The 18,962-nt window shown below is 34.5% G+C and overlaps 2 protein-coding genes across 2 annotated transcripts in view; both read right to left on the bottom strand.

The window, feature by feature from the left end:
* Nucleotides 1-1,562, bottom strand: part of LOC139526031 (uncharacterized) — a 61,944-nt gene extending 60,382 nt beyond the window's left edge. The window contains exon 1 of the mRNA XM_071321202.1: nt 1,523-1,562. The gene's annotated coding sequence lies outside the window, so the exon portion shown is untranslated. The remainder of the gene's footprint in view (nt 1-1,522) is intronic.
* An 11,393-nt stretch (nt 1,563-12,955) lies between these two features.
* LOC139526283 (endonuclease domain-containing 1 protein-like) lies at nt 12,956-13,918 on the bottom strand. Its single transcript, XM_071321412.1, has one exon. The coding sequence runs from the start codon at nt 13,916-13,918 to the stop codon at nt 12,956-12,958; it is 963 nt and encodes a 320-aa protein (XP_071177513.1).
* Nucleotides 13,919-18,962: the final 5,044 nt, after the last annotated feature.

The raw sequence follows: 18,962 nt of genomic DNA, 5'->3' as shown, positions 1-18,962 counted from the left end.
AGTGTCAATAATTCATTTTTTTTTTAATTTTATAAATATACAGAAAAAAATGACATTTTTTGTACATTTATAAATATTTGATAAAAACGAGTTATTGGTCAAAATAAAATGCACAAAATTTACAGAACTTAAAAAGAAATTACAGATAATTTAACGAAAAACAGCTCGAATTTATCTTTTAAAATAAGAAAGTTATGTATTTCTTTAGAAAAGGAAAAATACGTCCTCAAATTCGAATTTTGTGCAAATATCTGAAATTTCGAACTCATTTTACTCAAAAAGTAGTACATCGAGGTATATATCTGATTACATATTTCAGTCTTATGTAGACGAAACGCGTGTCTGGTGTATTAAATTAAATCAAGGTACCTTTGATAACTTTTTTTCAGGACCGGTCCGAATTTGGCTTTAAATTTCAGATTCATCTTACGAAAGATTTTAGACACTTTTGAACACTTTTTTTTAAAAGTGTCTATTTCAGTTGATTCAATTAGTTCATGTGAAAGATTTTCACTGAATAACTCATTTAAAAAACGCTCCGGTTCAAGCTTAAATAAAAAAACTCTCTCAAATATGCAAATAAATGTCACTTTTCAGGTGGTTTTTTTTTGGTCAAAAATAAAACTGGCCACATCCGTGTTCATCCTCAACCTTTATATATAAGAGATGGACGAAAAACTTATCAATCGAAAATAAACTGACAACGCCATGGCTAAAAATGAAAAAGACAAACAGACAAATAATAGTACACATGCTAGAACATAGAAAACTAAAGAATAAGGAACATGAACAATTTCCAAATTGTTTATTAATGGGACAATTTTTCAAAAGAAAATGAATCATTATGTACCACGTCAAGAATATGACAGTTGTTGTCCATTCGTTTGATGTGTTTTATCTTTTGATGTTGCAATTTGATCACAGACTTTCAGTTTTGAATTTTCCTCGGAGTTTAGTATTTTTGTGATTTTACTTTTTACACATGATTTGATAATAGATCATTTAGAAGAAGGTCCGGTTAGGGCTTCTTTCGGCCTAAAGATTTCTGAGGTTTTTAAGATATTAGTATTTTTGCTTGTCAAAATTTTGAACGAAAAAAAGTATATTCAATGTATATCAATGAATAAGTGTAAGAGAGACAAAGAATTGCTTAACGTAATGGTTAATAATACTTCAAGTATTGTAACAGAAAAAAATCATTATGTGAGAGAAATCGATATTAAGACATGTAAGATTATCATGACAATAAGTACTGAATCGCAGAAACAAAAACAAAACAAAAACGCTGTAATAGATATATAGGACAAAGACATCGTGGTTGCATTTATTGTTGGAAACATGACTGACTGATTTAATTTTAAATAATAAATGATAGTCTAATTGGATTAAACTTTCTTTTTAGAACTTATTATTTTTTTATTTTTTTTGGGTAAACAAGCCAACTTCGAATTTTACAATGAATATTGAAGTTTCGATTATATTTTATCAAATTAAACATTAAATTCAAACAATATCTACATACCAATACTTTCTGACTGTTCCTGCAAAATGTATTTCAGAAAAAGATAAATAAATCGAATCGCGTGACTTCCTAGCGTGAGGTGATGCAACATATTGTTATTCGTATCATTTTGATTTTTAAAATAACGTTATTTGATATTATATTGGTTTAATATATGTAACTATCTAGTAAAATATCAATAACATAAAATAAAAATATCTATATAGTCGGATTCTTTTTGGGGTTTCAGTACTTGTAAATTAGCATTATGTTTCCTTTAAAATTTATAATACCCAAAAGAAATGAAATCATAACATCGCTGAAACACTTTCAAAATGCGATTTTAAGATTTTTTATCAGTTACCAAATAAGAACTTTAGAATTTGAAAATGATACGCAATTAGGAATCAAAGAATGGTCCAAAATAATAGTATTTTCAAAATTGCATTAACGTATATTAAACCGGAAAGCAGATTTTAATGACTATTTAAAAAAGTTAAAATTACAAAATATTGTTTATTTCGCACCTGATGATTGACTGTTAAAAGTCATGGTATTCTGTGTTTGCTAGCAAGTCTGACATATTTCGCATTGTTAATTGCAAGACTATAAATGATGTGTTTATCCTTCAACAGTGTAAATGTGGTAAGCATTAAGCGTGTAGTGACTACAAATGCAAAAACAGGCCTTCACATCAGTCGACATCTCCCGGTCACACTCAAGAAGATCTTTATCGACTAAACACTAATATCATTTTATTAAGTTGTTAATCAACACTTTGGTGTTAACATGTATATTAATCATATGACTTTTTCTATAAAATTACTGTTTGCAAAAATATGAATTATTCTATATGCTATAGATTTTCGTATCCAAGGCTCTGATAACCTTAGTCGTATTTGGGACAACTTTTTGGAATTTTGGGTAATCAATGCTCCTCATCTTTATTCTCGGAATATGACAACTGTAACACACATAAAAGTTTAGCTACTTCTTTACAAGCAGAACAAAATGCAATTAAAGTTTCAACTTGTACTTGCTTCCGAAGCTTCACAAAACACCTTGCCAATATATTCGTCTTCAAGCCATTGTGTCACTATTAAACAGTATATACCACTTACTAGATCACTTGGTACAAACAAAAACCTGATAATAAATTGTTCAAATACGGCCTTTGAAAATAGTGAAAAAATTGTTGGAAGCACTTAATAAATTGTATGCTTATATTGATGATTTAAATGTGTTTTTATACCTTATATACCTTATGTGTAAGGTGTAAAGGTGTAACGTGTAAGGTGTAATGGTACAAGGTGTATGGTGTAATTGGGTATGGTGTATGGAGTAATTGTGTATGGTGTAAGTGGGAAGTTTACACCATCCAAGGACTGTAATTCGGACCTGTTTCTGTTTTTTTATGAGTTACAATTTATGACTAAAAACAGTAAATAACAATTGGAACTAAATCTGATACAAAAATTTAATAATACATTTAGATATTTGGATGATATATTGCCTTTCAATAATGAGGACTTCAGTTTGCACACTAAATTTTAATTATCCTGTAGAACCAACTTTAAATAAAGCTAATACTTATTATGACCATTGCCATTTCCCGGATCTTCATTTCTATATCATTACCGGGAAGCTTGATAAAAAATATGAGAACTGAGAAGATTTTTTTCATTTTCTATAGTTATATATCCATTTTTAGATGTTGACGTTCCCTTGTCATTACCTCATGGTATTAATATATCTCAACTTGTTCGATTTGCTCGTGTATGTAACCACGTATTAGATTTTCCCGAAATAAATATTTCATTACTGAACAACTGTTAAACCAGGGTAGTCGATATCATAAACTACAACCTGCATTATGTATTTCACACTCAATATTTAATGGTAAATTCTTTTCAAACACAAAAATGTCTGTATTCACCTCAAAAGCTAACAAAACCTCTAAACAGAATTATTAAGAAGATATATAGTTACAATACTGTAGTCAGGTCACTAAAAATGGCATATTTTGGCTTTAATATAGATTCACTTATAGGGTCTTTGTATCTGAAATGAACACATTTATTCTAAAACCAGTTGCTGACATGATACGGGTCATGTTCTTCTTAAATATTTTATGATGGCATGATACTAAACCCGTAGAGGGAGGGATTGTGCTTGATATGCATATGATGGAAACATAATCTTTTTTAATTGAGGTCTAGAGATGGCAGGTCAGCAACTTCTAGTTGTCTTTTTGTTATTTCATGTATCATTCTCATGTTTTTAACTGTCCTTTGTTACCTTTTTTTTTAGATTAACTGTGCGTTTTGATGTGTGTTTTTTTTTATTCTACATTGGTTAAAGGTAAAGGTGAGGGTTGCGATCTCACAAAAAAATGTTTATCAAAGTCGCATTTGTGCTTCTGTCCAAGTCAGGTGGCTCTGACCTTTGTTAGTCTTGTAAGATTTTTAATGTATGTAAATATATATTTTTTGAAGTATAGTATGACGTCTTATATCACGAAACAAGTACACATTTTTGTAACAGGGTCAGCTGATGCATGCCTCTGTATGCGGGATTTCTCTTTAGCTATTTTCTGCTCTTTTGTCAGGTTGTTATGGTCTCTTTAACACATGTGATTACAATGCTATTGACAGGTTTACAAAGGATTATATATATTTAAACATATTAAGAACTATATTGCCGGAAGGGACTTGACAAAATCTATATAAATTGTAAGTGGAATCAAAGTTTTATCATTTTCAGTGGAAAGTGTAAGAAAGGTAAATGTATGTTATAAATTTGTTAAACATGTCAGTACCAAAACACTGATAAATAAACTGGAGATACAAATTTAAATAACACGTGTAACCAAAGCGCTTTCTTTTTATTGAGTAGCATTGAAAACTATCAAACCAAACTGCTATAAAGCTATGATGTATAGGTACATCAACATGTTGAGAATCAGATCATTAAACAGGATCACGTAAAAGCCATATCAATGAAAGGTCACTTTTGCCTGTGGAAGTGATACCTGACTCTTTAATAATTTCCAAATTGTTCAACAGAATATTTGACCAGATATTACAAAAATTATGCCAGTACCAAAACACTTATTGATACACTGATCTTTGCGTATTTTTCTGTAATAAATTGTCCATCTGCAGCGGTAACGACCATTTGGTACGAAAATAGTACTATAGAGACTGAATGCGTTCGAAGCGATTTTCTTATCTGAAAGCGAAAGCAGACAAGTCAAAGCATATCATGCAAACACACCTACGTCAGCATAGGTACTATTACTGTGCCAAAAATCTGTATTTCGGGAAATCTACTTTTAATATTCAGTACTTTTTTGTTACTCAAAAAATATTGTAATATTTAGGTACATGTATTTAACAGTACTTGATTTGTTCTTGTTTTAAAATGGTCAAAATTAACAAGCAAACTTTTAAAAAAATCAATAAAAAAAGTCTGTATAGTCTGGTTTCCATGGAAACAATATGACATCATATGTTTATTTTAGTATAGCTAGGTGAAATGGCTAACATAACATGTTATGGTGAAAAAGAGATAAAGCATCATTTTTTGTTATTTTCACGGGTATCAGAGAAGATATCAACCATTGAAAATAGATTATTTGGTACATAAGAACGCTCGTCTAACTCATAAATCTGCATAAATCTGCATGAACTTTGTCATTTTAAACATCTTAAAAAAACGCCTTCACATTTAAATAAGTCCTTTTTTATAAAAAAAAAAACAAACTAATTTAGATGTTTGAGGGTCCGTATATCTTATTACATATTCCAGACATTGAACAAATTATGCTCGAGCTAATCGGGATGTAATCTTTAAAATTTGAGTGACTTCCCCTTTTTGACAATCTAAGTATAGGAGATAGAAAAAACTGTATCAGCAATAATATCCAGCAGACAATTTGATTATACTATATCTGGATCACTATTTCCTGTTTGAAAGCTTTACAACAATTATCATTGAAATATTCCACAGCATGTGATTTAAAGAATTATGAATGTTGCTTGTCCTGTTTTAAAACAATTTCCTGACATATTGTGTGACATTTAAACACTGAAACATTATTGAAAACTTTCAACTATGAACAGAGGCGGATTTAGGGAGGCAGGGGTCTCGGCCCCTCTTTTGAGAAAACATTTTGATTGATTATATAGGGAATCACTGAAGCGTGACGGGAGCGGGGCCCCTCTGAGGCAGGCAGTGGGCCCCCACTTATGAAAATTTCTAGATCCGCCATTGATGAATCACAAGCTTCACTTTTGGCAATTGGTTTAATAAATTTTGAAAATAATACCATGTATTTGCAACCATCATCTGAACACACATTGAAAGCTTTATAGAATGCAGAAAAAGAAAAACCACTTGTGAAGTTCAAGATATGATCAATGTATATAAATACAACACGTTTAATAATTTCTTGCGTCCAAAAGAGCTTTTTATAACTTATGGGAAAATATCAAGGAGCAAGAGAACAGCCAAAACATCTGTCCAGAAAAATAACATCGACCAGGTTCTTCTCGTCCACAAACATGCTGGATATGTTTTGCCAGTTTGAATTATTAGTTTATATATAAATTATCGTCATCCTCCCCAAATGAAATGTTCTGTGATTGCCCTTTAGAACTAGTGGATTTCCAATGCCTGTCGTGTGGATACTGGTACAGCACAGAGTGTTACGAAGGGAGACATTAAAAAAGGTCATTTTTGGATACTCTCTGCATCTACATCATGTGCACCCCTCTCTTTCAAAATGTGTAAAAAGCAAGACAAATAATCTTAGATTTAGGACCTGCCAATTTTAGCAGGGATTGACACAAAGTAGAAAGGTAAAGGTACATTAACAACAAGCTTAGTTTGCAATGTATAAACCCTTAGTGTAACTGTAGGAACCTGCAAGACCGGACATGTAACACTTTTAGTACTTGTAGAGCGTTTTGGGAGACACATTTACACCAAGCTTACCTTGTAATGTATAAATCCTTGGGGTAACTATAGAGCCCATGGCCAGTGAGACAGACCAAGTAACACTTTACAAAAAAATCAAAATATATTCCCTCAAATTCAAACTTGGTTTATATCATGGTTAACCGTTATATCAAATCAGTGGAAATTAATCAGATTCAGTTATAAAAGAATCATTACATGGTCATTAAAAAGAATATCACAGTAATAAAATTGTTTACATATTTTCATATTGGTTAATTTACACTCGCTGATTATCTCATTATTTCAACTAAATATATATAATTATGTATCTACGATTATGGAATGCCAACATGCCAATCTCTTTTAGATTACTTTATCTGTCTCACTGGGCCCTAGGGTTATATTTGTACCGCATGCATTTGACCATTTATTTTTCAGCTATTTCCAGGAATTGTAAACAAAAAGATTTGACTTAACAGCACATTGAACATTGATGAAGAACGGATAGAAAATGTTTGTTAAAGAAAATATTTAGTAATGTTTTAATATGAATTTTAGTCTTTTATATCACTCATATATCATAGACCAGTGCGCTAGAAATTAAAGACACCAATAACTGACAACGATTATTCCTGCTTTATACTTAAAACATTTACTTTCAAATTAGGACTGATGTTAGATCACAATAAAAAAATTATAACAGATGTGCTAATTTTAAAACATCCCATTTATGTTTAGTGATTATCTAGCATCACTATAGCTGCGGAACCGTAGCTCTTAGGTCATTATGTTATTTTTTTACTATTTGCGGACCATAAAGCTACGGATTTTTCCTATTTCAAAACGTTCAGAATTGCGACGAAGGTTCAGGTAGCACGTATTTCTCAAAAAAATATTGTTTATAATCCATGCAAAACTTGTCAATATATATAGTTCGTTTCGTTAGATATTTTTTCTAGGATATGACGTACCTATTTATTTTTGAATATTCATTTCCTTAACACTATTATCTAATTATTTCCATTTGTATACATTCTCCGCCTATTTTATTCGGCCATATTGAATCTCGTCGTGACGTCACGAGAATCAAGAAAAGATAACTCTTATAGGAAAACACGTGTTGGTTTGTGTACGTTGTCTTTTATTTTATTTTCATGACTTTTTGAATGAACATGATGAAAGTACGTTTAATTAAGGTTAAATACTAATGGAAAAAAATTAATTCTTTCAAGCTTTTTAAATATTTCGAATGAATTAATGTTGTAAAGTCTTGAAAACACTCGATTCTCGCATAGAAATAAGTAAACAAACCAACACGTGTTTTTCTAAAAGAGTAATCTGTTCTTGTTTTTCACATAGGAGATCGAGGATATTTGAGTTATCTTTTCTTGATTCTCATGACGTCACGACGAGATTCAATATGGCCGAATAAAAGAGACGCAGAATGTATACAAATGGAAATAATTAGATGATAGTGTTAAGGAAATGAATATTCAAACATAAATAGGTACGTCATATCCTAGAAAAATATCTAACGAAACGAACTATATGTATATTGACAAGTGTTGCATGGTGATAAATAATATTCTTTTGAGAAATAAGTGCGACCTGAACCTTGGTCGCAATTCCGAACGTTTTGAAATAGGACAAATCCGAAGCTCTATGGTCCGCAAATAGTCAAAAAAATAACATAAGGACCTAAGAGCTACGGTTCCGCAGCTAGCATCACCATTGATCATCAATATATGGACTTAATGTATCCAAAATTATACGGTACTCCACAGCTTAATCTTTTTATCTGTAGTTTGTTAAGATTGGTTGTTGGTTCATGCTTAACGTCTAGTGGCAAAAATTTCAGGACGATTGTTGAAAGAGGAATACCAATTGTGTAACAATGAAAAAAAGTTGATAATATGAGGAAACAAAAAATTTAATGAAAAGCAAAATGATATTCTAGCTCCTTCTCTTGTTTGAATAGCAGATGAACATCATGAAGATTGGCATGACATGCTTTACTGTGATTAAATGAGGGGATAAGCGAGAACAGAAAAGCATCGCTGATATTTTACAACAGCTAAATAAAGGCAACAGTAGTAAACCGCTGTTCAATTTCATAAATCGATTGAGAAAAAAAAACACAAATCCGTGTTACAGACTTAAACTAAGGGAAACACATCTAATAAAAGAGGAAGACACAACAGAAACACAACACTGAAATGCAACACACATAGACATGAGCTTTAATATAACAATGCTTTTTCCCTGACTTGGAACATGACATTTTAAGAAAAATGGTGGGTTGAACCTGGTTGTGTTGCTAGCCAGACCTCCCGCTTTTACTTCAATGTTTAATAAATCATTTAAATGACAACATAACATGACTGGAAAACAATACAAATAAATGAGAGGAAATACAGGACAAAGAAATACACAAATAAGCTATCAAAATGTACCAGGCTTATAATTTAATACGACAGACGCCCGTTCCGTTTACATAAGACTCATCAGTGAAAAGTTGAAGAGCATTGAGGACCACAAGTTCTAAAATGTTGTGCCAAATACGGCTAATGTTATCTGCCTGCTTAAATCTTGGTATTTTCGGTTAGAATAAGGGTTAGGGTTAGGGTTACCCTCACCCTAACCCTAAAACAACCTAAATCAGCACATAAAAAAAGCACAGCCGAACAATGTAAAACAAGATGCAGATTGTAAATGATTTTTTTTACTGGGGTATTTATAGGAAAAATTTGTACCGTATGGTGACCTATAGTTGTTAATATATCTTCCTCATTTGAACGCTTTTGGATAGCATTGGTTCATTTGCAAGAATATCACATCTTTTTTTTTCTTCAAATAAGACAGTAAATTTAAATTAATATAACTGTAAGGAAAGTGAATTTATATCAAAGGCTTTGATCAATAAAAAGGGAATGTTTCTATTGATAACAGATGATGCCCCCGCTTTCATTTAACATTATAAAGGGTTATACCACTGTCACCGGTTAGGACGGAGGTTGGGATCCCTCTAACATATTAAACCCCACCACATTCTGTGTGTATGTGCCTGTCCCAAGTCAGGAGCCTGTAATCCAGTGGTTGTCGTTTGTTTATGTGTTACTTGTTTGTTTTTCGTTCAGTTTTTGTACATAAACTAGTCCGTTCGTTTTATCGTTTGAATTGTTTTACATTGTCATTCCGGGTCCTTTTATAGCTGATTTTGCGGTATTGGCTTTGCTTATTGTTGAAGGCCGTACGGTGACCTATAATTGATAGTTTCTGTGGCATTTCGTCTCTTATGGAGAGTTGTTTCATTTGAACTCATGCCTATCTTCTTTTTTATAACCATTGTCATTTTTGTCTCATTGGCAATCATACCACATCTTTTTTTCATACTCATTGTCACTGGGGTAAAGCTGATGACCGTAACTGCATTCACGGTCATCCCAAGATGTCGGATGAAAAATTAGGTCAGTTTCTGTATTGTCTGTTAAAGTGTTTCTATATCATTTTCTTTACAAATCATACATTGAAACGATGTAAATTTATAAAAGAATCACTCGAAAATCACTAATTACTTCCGAGAAATTTGCATTAAACGGGAAATTCGATTTGAAAAAATCGTTAAGATGACCGTAAATCATAATCAAAATATTTTCAAGATGACCGTAACATAAAACAAGGATGACCGTGATTGGTAAAAAGATGACCGTAACTTGTAAAGGATGACCGTAATTTGTAAAGACTGACTGTAATTTATATAGGACGACCGTAACTTTTATAGGATGACCATCAATTCTAAGAAATATCCGTATTGTATTCAAAGCTTTTTTGTTGAGTTTGTCGGTCTCAATAGGGGCTCGGTTAGCGGATATGTTTCATAAATTTCTTTTTTTAAACTATAATATAATTGGCCATATTTAGGATTTATAACAATGATAGTAAATTGCATATTTCTCGTAAACAATGAAATATTTATTAATATCGACGTTAAAATTTTAACACAAATTTACAGCGATACGACGAAAATTTGAAGAAAAATGAATGTGTCCCTAGTACACGGATGCCTCATCTACACTATCATTTTCTATGTTTAGTTGACTATGAAAATGGGATAAAACTGTAATTTGGCATTAAAATTAAAAAGATCATTCCATAGAGAAAATGTGTACTAAGTTTCAATTTTATTTAACTTGAAGCTGGACAAACGGACAAACAAACAGACGAACGGACGAACGTACACACAGACCAGAAAAACATAATGCCAATAAATGGAGCATTCAAAACATTAATAATACATATGAATATTTGGTAATCGAGCCCATGTGTATGGGTCCAGAGGAAGCAGATTAAAATCTTAATTTGTCTTGATATATGCAGGCGGAAACACTTTTGAAATAGAACAAAAGAATCGAAGCTCTGTGTTTATCGAGAAAGCGATAAAAGTTAACTGTAATGTTTGATATAGTAACAAAATTTTAAAAAGTTAATAGAAACTAATAAAACGACAATTTTCTTATTTTAAAAACACCATTTGCATAAGTTGTCAATGTATCTATTACATAGTAATGCAAAACAATAAGATATCAAGTCGACGACATGGTTCTTATCGGGGCCTTTTATAGCTGACTATGCGGTATGGGCTTTGCTCATTGTTGAAGGCCTTACGGTTACCTATAGTTGTTAATGTTTGTATCATTTTGGTCTTTTCTGGATAGCTGTCTCATTGGCAATAATACCACATCTTCTTTTTTATATATAGTATCTATAAGTTGGATGTAGAAAATGCATAACCTCCGATTTATTTTTATCACGGACGGAGAACATATCAATCTTTTAGTTCAGAAATTTTCGTGTCTGCCCTTCCATTATGTGAATCAAGAAAAAGTTCCCCAAAACAGGTAACGATTGTATCGAAAAGAGAAAAATCGAGTGCACCTTTTTATGTTAGGGCATGTTTGGGGTGTATATTTTGTCTTTAAAAACGTACAAAGCAAGAGTATTTTATATATCATCTCGCTTCAGATTCTATCATTATTATATATCAAAGCTACAGGTTGACTTTATAACGTAAAAAAATGACAGTACGAAAAGATGAAATATATGGGTCAATTGAGATACCTATCTATGCTATGTGGATAAATTTATCAGTTTTCAAGAGCAAAATTGGCAGAGCGTCATCCCTACAATGGCTTCCATTTCTACGACTGTGAGCATGAACTGGCGTAATGGGGAGATAATTTTGAAGAAGTAGAATCCTGACTGTATGAATAACATTTCTGTATATATACAAATTGACAACGTCCCGCCTTGTGATACGCTTTTCGTACAATACTATTTTAAGGATCTACTTTGCTGGAGCTAACCTTCACTAGTTTATTCGAATGATATTTTCAAAATATTTCTGTTATTTTATTTGCACTACAAAATGAAAGACGATATAATATCAATGGGTGTACATGCAATTTTTTGGCATTTTTAAAATGTGTATTTATTATATGTCATTAAAAGGAATCCCAGAAACAAACAAAAAATCTTTTGTCGAGCAGTTGAAGGCTGTGCACCGCATGTCTTTTGGCAAATTCATTTAAAAAATTGAACCCTCTACTGTAAAAAAGATACATATGGTAATCTTTGCATTTGAAGCACGTCTTATTTTCTTCTACCTATAGGATAAAACTTTCATATTAATATGTGTATACCAACACGATTAATCATTTGATACAAAAAGATAGTTATATACGTACGGATATTTCTTAGAATTGAGGGTCATCCTTTAAAAGTTACGGTCATCATTTACAAATAACGGTCATCTTAAAAGCAGTTACGGTCAGCCTTGTTATAAATCGCTGATTCTGTTACGGTCATCTCGATTGTGATTTACGGTCATCTTGGCGATTTTTTCAAATCGAATTTCCCGTTTCATGCACATTTCTCAGAAGTAATTAGTGATTTCCGAGTGATTCTTTTATAAATTTACATCGTTTCAATGTATGATTTATAAAGAAAATGATATAGAAACACTTTAACAGACAATACAGAAACTGACCTAATTTTTCATCCGACATCTTGGGATGACCGTGAATGCAGTTACGGTCATCAGCTTTACCCCAGTGATTGTGTAAACATTCTAACACATTTATGCTGTCATCTGATTTACCTTAGTAATTTTGCATCACATCTGGGATCAGAATATTCTTTTTAAAGAAAACCAAATATAACCTGAGCCCCTCCCCCTTTGAAGTCAACAGGTCGTTTCTTTAATCAGTCTGCATGCAACCTCACCTGAATAGATGAAACATGATAAAGCTATTTTCCTAAAGAAATATTCCGTTGATTTTTAAATCACATTTTACATATTCTGAATATTCGGATATAAACGTACTCAACACTGTACTGTACTGTTTAATTTATTGTTTTCATAATTACCAATTTTCAATGAATTACTACGGGCAAAAAATATATTGTAATTAAATTTTATTCAAGTATCAGTTATTACGTTTTTTTTTGTTTTTGTTTCAAACTATTTTCGTAGAGGGTGTTCAATTTACCCTTCAAGTAAAATCTGTCTCTGCGACCGTTTAGTTCAATAACTCGTTTGACAACGTCGACAACTCTGTTTTCATTAAATAAACAGCTTCGTACTCCTTCAATATTTCCAAAGAGGGTCACAAATGGAGAGAATGGTTGTTTTACAAAATCATCAACAAAATACATTTCCACATTACGACTTTTCACATCGGGTTTTTGATTTTTGATAATGTATACAAATGACCAACCATCCGCCTGTTTACCTCTAGCCAATGCTTGAGAAGTATCACAGCATACAGCAGTCCAAAACGACTCTGGTATGTTTAAACCTTTTTTTGAGAATTTGGTTTTACTAGGTACAACACCTGTAATAAATTGACGTTTGGCTCTCCTAAAATTGCACATTGTATTTGCCACTTTGTAAAGTGCGTTTTCAAGACGAAGCCAAGTGTTTTGGTTAAAATTTTTATACTGGAGTGCTATATTTGTTACAAAATTCGTTTCTATCTTGTTCTCCTCTCGAGAATTATAAAACTGTGGATATAAATGTCCACCATTCAGTTGTTGTCCTGCTATATCTTTAAAGTCAGTCGTTTTGGGTTGTTCTTCTTTCAAAAGCTGAGGATCGGTTTTCCATCCATCTACACGACCATATTCTTTTTTCCATTTATACAGCATATATGCACTGTAAACAGGGAGTTTGTTTTTTGTATCATAAACTGTTTCAAAATAGGTATGAGGTATACGTTTATAATACGATGGCTTTCCTCCTCTAAATCTAGGTAATTGGTCTTTGTAATATACATGTGGGTAGGAAGTAATTTTTTTCTTTTTCGGTCTGCGGGCAGGACCACCATCTACATCTACTATTATATATTTCAGGACAATGAACATAAGACAACAGGACAATACTGCCTTCACAGACATGCTTAGCCTGAAATTATATAAAAAGGTCAAATTACATAACACGTAACACACAATGTTTTCTATAAGCAGGAATATACACGTGCTAAACATGAGGCCAGTACACATAACCTTTACTCAATATATGGAATTATCTATACATCCTTTTAGTTTAGTTTGTGTCAGCGGAAGAAAAGATATTATGAGGCAACAGTAATACAAATTTAATTTGGGCAAAGCTAACGACTTATGTAAGACTTAACTGACGCTAATACGCATTAAAACAATACAACAAGTGATCAGCTGAATTAATCTTCCATTTACTGATTTTCGTCGTCTGCGGTGTCATATTAATTCAATCTTTTTCATATTCTTATTTTAAATCTGCAATTTAATTTTTTATCATTTCTTTATAATACTAGATGTGTCAAAGCGACATGAATATCCCCGTCTCAAAAAAGTTGAAAAATCTTCAATTTCAGTATAACATATGGACACAAACATAATGATAGTCTCACATATAAAAAAAAATCAGCTCAAAATCAGAAAACAGTACGTACGCATTTAACTGTGATTTTCAACAAATTTCGTAAACCTTTAATTTTAGCAAAAATCAGTGGAGCAGAACTTCACTTAAACTAGATCTGTAACTCCTCATGATAAACTCACCTACCAAAAAAAAGCCTGATATCTGAAAGCGTTTAAAAAAGTCCGTATAACTGTGATTTAAAACAATTTATCAATGTCAAAAGCCCGTAATTTCGGCAAAAATTAGCCGAGCGAAACAAAACTTAAACTTGATCTGTAACTGGTCAGGGTCAACTAAAAAATCGGCACAATATGTGAAAGCGTTTAGAAAAAAACTCCGTATAATGGTTTGTTACGGAATGACGGAATGACGGGTTGACGGAATTAGTCAATGAGGGAATGACGGAATTATGGAATGACAGAATGACGGACAAAGGTAAAACTATATAGCACCGACAACTTCGTTGCAATTAGATTGTATTTTAGGTCTGTTTGATTTCATGTTTTAGATTTAAACATAAGTTGATTATCTTTTTACTTGTATAAGAATGTGTCCTGTGTGGATCGAGTTAGCCAATGAAATGGTTTACCTTTGTTTCACTTGAAATATTGATATTCTTCTACTATTTATACATAACCAATCTAATGGGTTTAATTGAAAAAAATTGAGAATGGAAAAGGGGAATGTGTCAAAGAGACAACAACCCGACCATAGAACAGACAACAGCAGAAGGTCACCAATAGGTATTCAATGCAGCGAGAAACTCCCGCACCCGGAAGTTTCATTCAGCTGACCCATAAACAAATATATAAACTTGTTCAGTGATGATGGACGTCATACTTAACTCCAAATGATGCACAAGAAACTAAAATTAAAACTCATACAAGACTAACAAAGGCCAGAGGCTCTTGGCTTTGGACAGGCGCAAAAATGCGGTGGGGTTAAACATGATTTTTGAGATCTCAACCTTCCCCCTATACCTCTAGCAAATGTAGAAAAGTAATAACCGTCAACTAACAAAGAGTCGTATAATTTACGGGATTGATTCCTCATTATTTTTATGAAAACTTCTATTGAAAATCGTCCTGGTTGTTATTATTTTGAATAATATGAACTTTTTACGGTTAGCAGTACATTGTTGAATATCGTCTTTCTTTCATTTGAAAAACAACTTTAAAAACATGTAAAATAGGTCTGCTTATGACAGATTATCGTTATAAGAGTTTTCATATCAGACTTGAGCTTTAATTAAAATATGTAAACAACATTCGCATTGTTTTTCCACAGATGTCAAATTTAATTATTTACTCGCTAGACTCTTCTAGATATTATACAAAATTCTCTTTTTTTATTTGATATTCATGTATTCTTATATACATAAAACAATGGCTATACGATCACATACAGCTGCTCGTTAAGGAAATGAGAGTGTTTTTTTTTATTAGAAGGCGGATAGAAAGGTTATCCAACGCATCGGAACAATATTGTAGTACCTCGGGGTCGTCGGTGGTGCTCCACTGACGGAGGAGACAGATCCGGAAGACGTAAGAGCCTCGTTTCGGATCTGTCAGTCGAAAACCTAGAGCCAAACCAGTAAGCAGAGACGCTGACTTTGGACGACTAACTATACCGTAGAATAGCTAATTCTTGCAACAAATCGCCACGGTAAGTTTTAACAAAGCTTACATTGGCGCTGCGAGCATTTTTTCGAACAAATTTACTCGGGGAGTTAAATTTTAAATCGGAAATAGCGGTTTTAAAGGGGCCAGACCAGCACCTCCATTTTGTTTTTAGGGGATCCCTGACAGGTCACCTATTTTCAGTTTTCGCTAACCACAGCTTTGCTGGGTTAGTTTATTTGGGAGGAAAAGTTAGAGCACCGGGAAAGGAATCTTTTGTGGCTAAGTTTTAGTCACGGGTTTTTATTTTTAGGGATTTTTTCACACTTGGCCGTTTGCAGAGCCCTTGGAGGAACAAGTGTAAACCCCTTAATTGTTCTGCAAAACCCTCTTAGGGAATTTTGTAAACCCCAATCCAATTCCGCCGCGTATTGCACTCAGTTGACCTACGCAGTTCAACTTCCATTTGCAAACAGAATTTGGAAAGAATCTTCCAGTTGCAAACAGAAAGAAGAAATTGTAAGTGTCAATTTAAACAACCCACACACATACACTTGCCCTTTACATACATACCTCTGGGGTCAACTTATAAGCTTGATCCCCAGTTAAAAAGTTTGTTGTTGTTGTAAAACCATACAAAACAGTTCGATAGTATAAATACCCCTTTTCAGTAGATACCCTTGCCCAAGCCCTAATTTAACCCTAAATTGTTTATTAATTGTGTTTCAAGGGTAACCATGGCTAGAGTCCACATAAACTCTGCCACTTTTGAGGAGTTGTTATCAATTCCAGGGGTGGGGTCTAAGATTGCAGCGAAAATCTGGGAATTGAGGGAGGAGAAGGGGATTCTAGAGTTGGAGGACCTACGGGAGGTACCTTATATGAGGATAACGGAAGCAGCTCTAGAATCTATAGATTTCAGTACCTCTTTGCCAACCAACAGGGGGTCTAATAAATTTTGCAAAGAGGAGATGGGGCATCAAGAAAAGGTGCAGCGGGTTGATAGCCTCATACAGGCAAGGGGTAGAGGGCAAAATGAAAATGAGTATCCCAGTCAATCAGTAGAAACACCCAGAGCCAGGGAGGCGTGGTCCACATCTCCATCCCAGCATCTCAATTTTCAAGATGGTGGGGAACTTAACCGTCGGTTCAGGGAAGACATGGGGACCCACCAGGACCAATGGGACAGGCCCATGATGGCTTCTGGGGTTACAAAAGATTACAGGTATGAAGGGGAAACACCTAGATCTCGATATAACAATGCCGGGGATACAGGAAGGGAAAGAGGGGGTTTTCCAAATAGGTATACTGACAATGCCGGGGATACAGGAAGGGAAAGAGGGGGTTTTCAAAACCGGTATACTGATAATGAGGGCCCAAGGCTTAGAGATGCCCATGTAGAGAGTGAGGCTCCAGCATCCAGGCACGCCAGCAGCATGGGGTACCCCACCGGGTCAGGGGAACCTAGACGGGGATCTGGGGACCAGAGAAGCTCTCGTCGGGATGCATATGACCACCAGGGGAACATGGGAGGGCTATATAACCAAAGACAAAGGGGGTCTACAGGGGTTAGACCTCCAATACTACAGAAGTCTTAAGTATGATGGGAAAACCAACTGGCAAGCTTTCTATGCCAAATTCTCACGATTATGCCAGGTCAGTGGTTGGTCTTCAGGGGAGTGCAAAGATCAATTGTGCTGGTCCCTCGATGGGAAACCCAGTGAGGTTTATGCCTTGCTGGTGGAAAGAAGGCATGACTTGTCTGATGAGGACTTGGTGAGTAAGTTAGCTAAACGGTTTGGGTTCAATGAGTTGCCCGAAACAGCCCAAGTCCAATTAAACATTGCCAGGCAGGGTGGGGACGAAACCTTAGAGGACTGGGCCGACAGGGTCCAATCCCTTGCCACAAAAGCCTTCCGTCACCTACCGGAGGATCATATGTACCAACAAGCCATCATGAGATTATGTCAGAGGCCTCAGATAAGGAGGGGGGAATGTTGGCCTCCAATACTAAACCTAAGAGTATTGAGGAGGCGGTGGATAAAATTCGCTGGCATCAACATAACCACCAAACCATATATGGCCGCAGTGCCCGAAAGGAAGTCAAAAGTGTAAGCCCGGAGACCAGAGGCAGGGGTGGGGACCACTATACTGTATGTTCCACCTCAGGTCCAGTCTCCAATAATGCTTCACCTTGCAAAATTTCCCATAAAGAACACCCCCCTAAAGATGTCCAGGATTTAAGGGACCAATTTCATGCCTTCAAAGGGGAGGTAAGCGGAACCCTGGGCAATATCATGTCTGAAATACAAAAGCTATCTTTTGCTGTCCGCAATAATGCTATACCCCCATCCAGGAGCCCTCTCTTCGGGCCGGTAATGGTGGTTGTTTCCATTGTGGGGAGGTAGGTCACTTTAAAAGGGAATGCCCAAAGTTTCAAAGGTCTAATTCTCCTAGACCTGGGGGTAAAAAAGTAACCTTCCAGGACAACAAGGGTCCGTTAAACTCCAACGGGTCGACTCAAGAGGTCTGAGTCTGGCCGCTAAACCACGGAGTATAAAGGACCTCGTGATAAGCCAGAAACCCCCTTACTTGAATAGGGAGGGTACCATCAGTCAGATAAAAATGATGCCAGGGGGTCAATTAGCCATTACAGAGGAAGTAAATTTCCCACATGTGCAGGAAAGCCAAGAGGAACAGTCCCACCTCAGAGAACCAGGGGTCATTAAAGAATTATCTCCCGTCCCACCAGACCCAACGTCCACAAAAGATATAGACTTAGCTAGAGCAGAAAAACCAATAGAAGGGCCTGAGAGGGAACCTATCAGTCTCACGGCCTTGGGCATGTCTGAATCTGGGTCACAAGACGAAGAGTCTGGGGAGGAAGAGGAACAAACACTGTGCGATAGCTCAAGCAGTG

This window comes from Mytilus edulis, chromosome 6 (genome assembly GCF_963676685.1).
Source record: "Mytilus edulis chromosome 6, xbMytEdul2.2, whole genome shotgun sequence".
NCBI lineage: Eukaryota > Metazoa > Mollusca > Bivalvia > Mytilida > Mytilidae > Mytilus > Mytilus edulis.
This window is presented reverse-complemented; position numbering and strand designations above follow the sequence as displayed.

Bases quoted from the DNA above. Each gene is read 5' to 3' on its own strand.
- LOC139526283 (XM_071321412.1), bottom strand. From the start codon at position 13,918: ATGTCTGTGAAGGCAGTATTGTCCTGTTGTCTTATGTTCATTGTCCTG.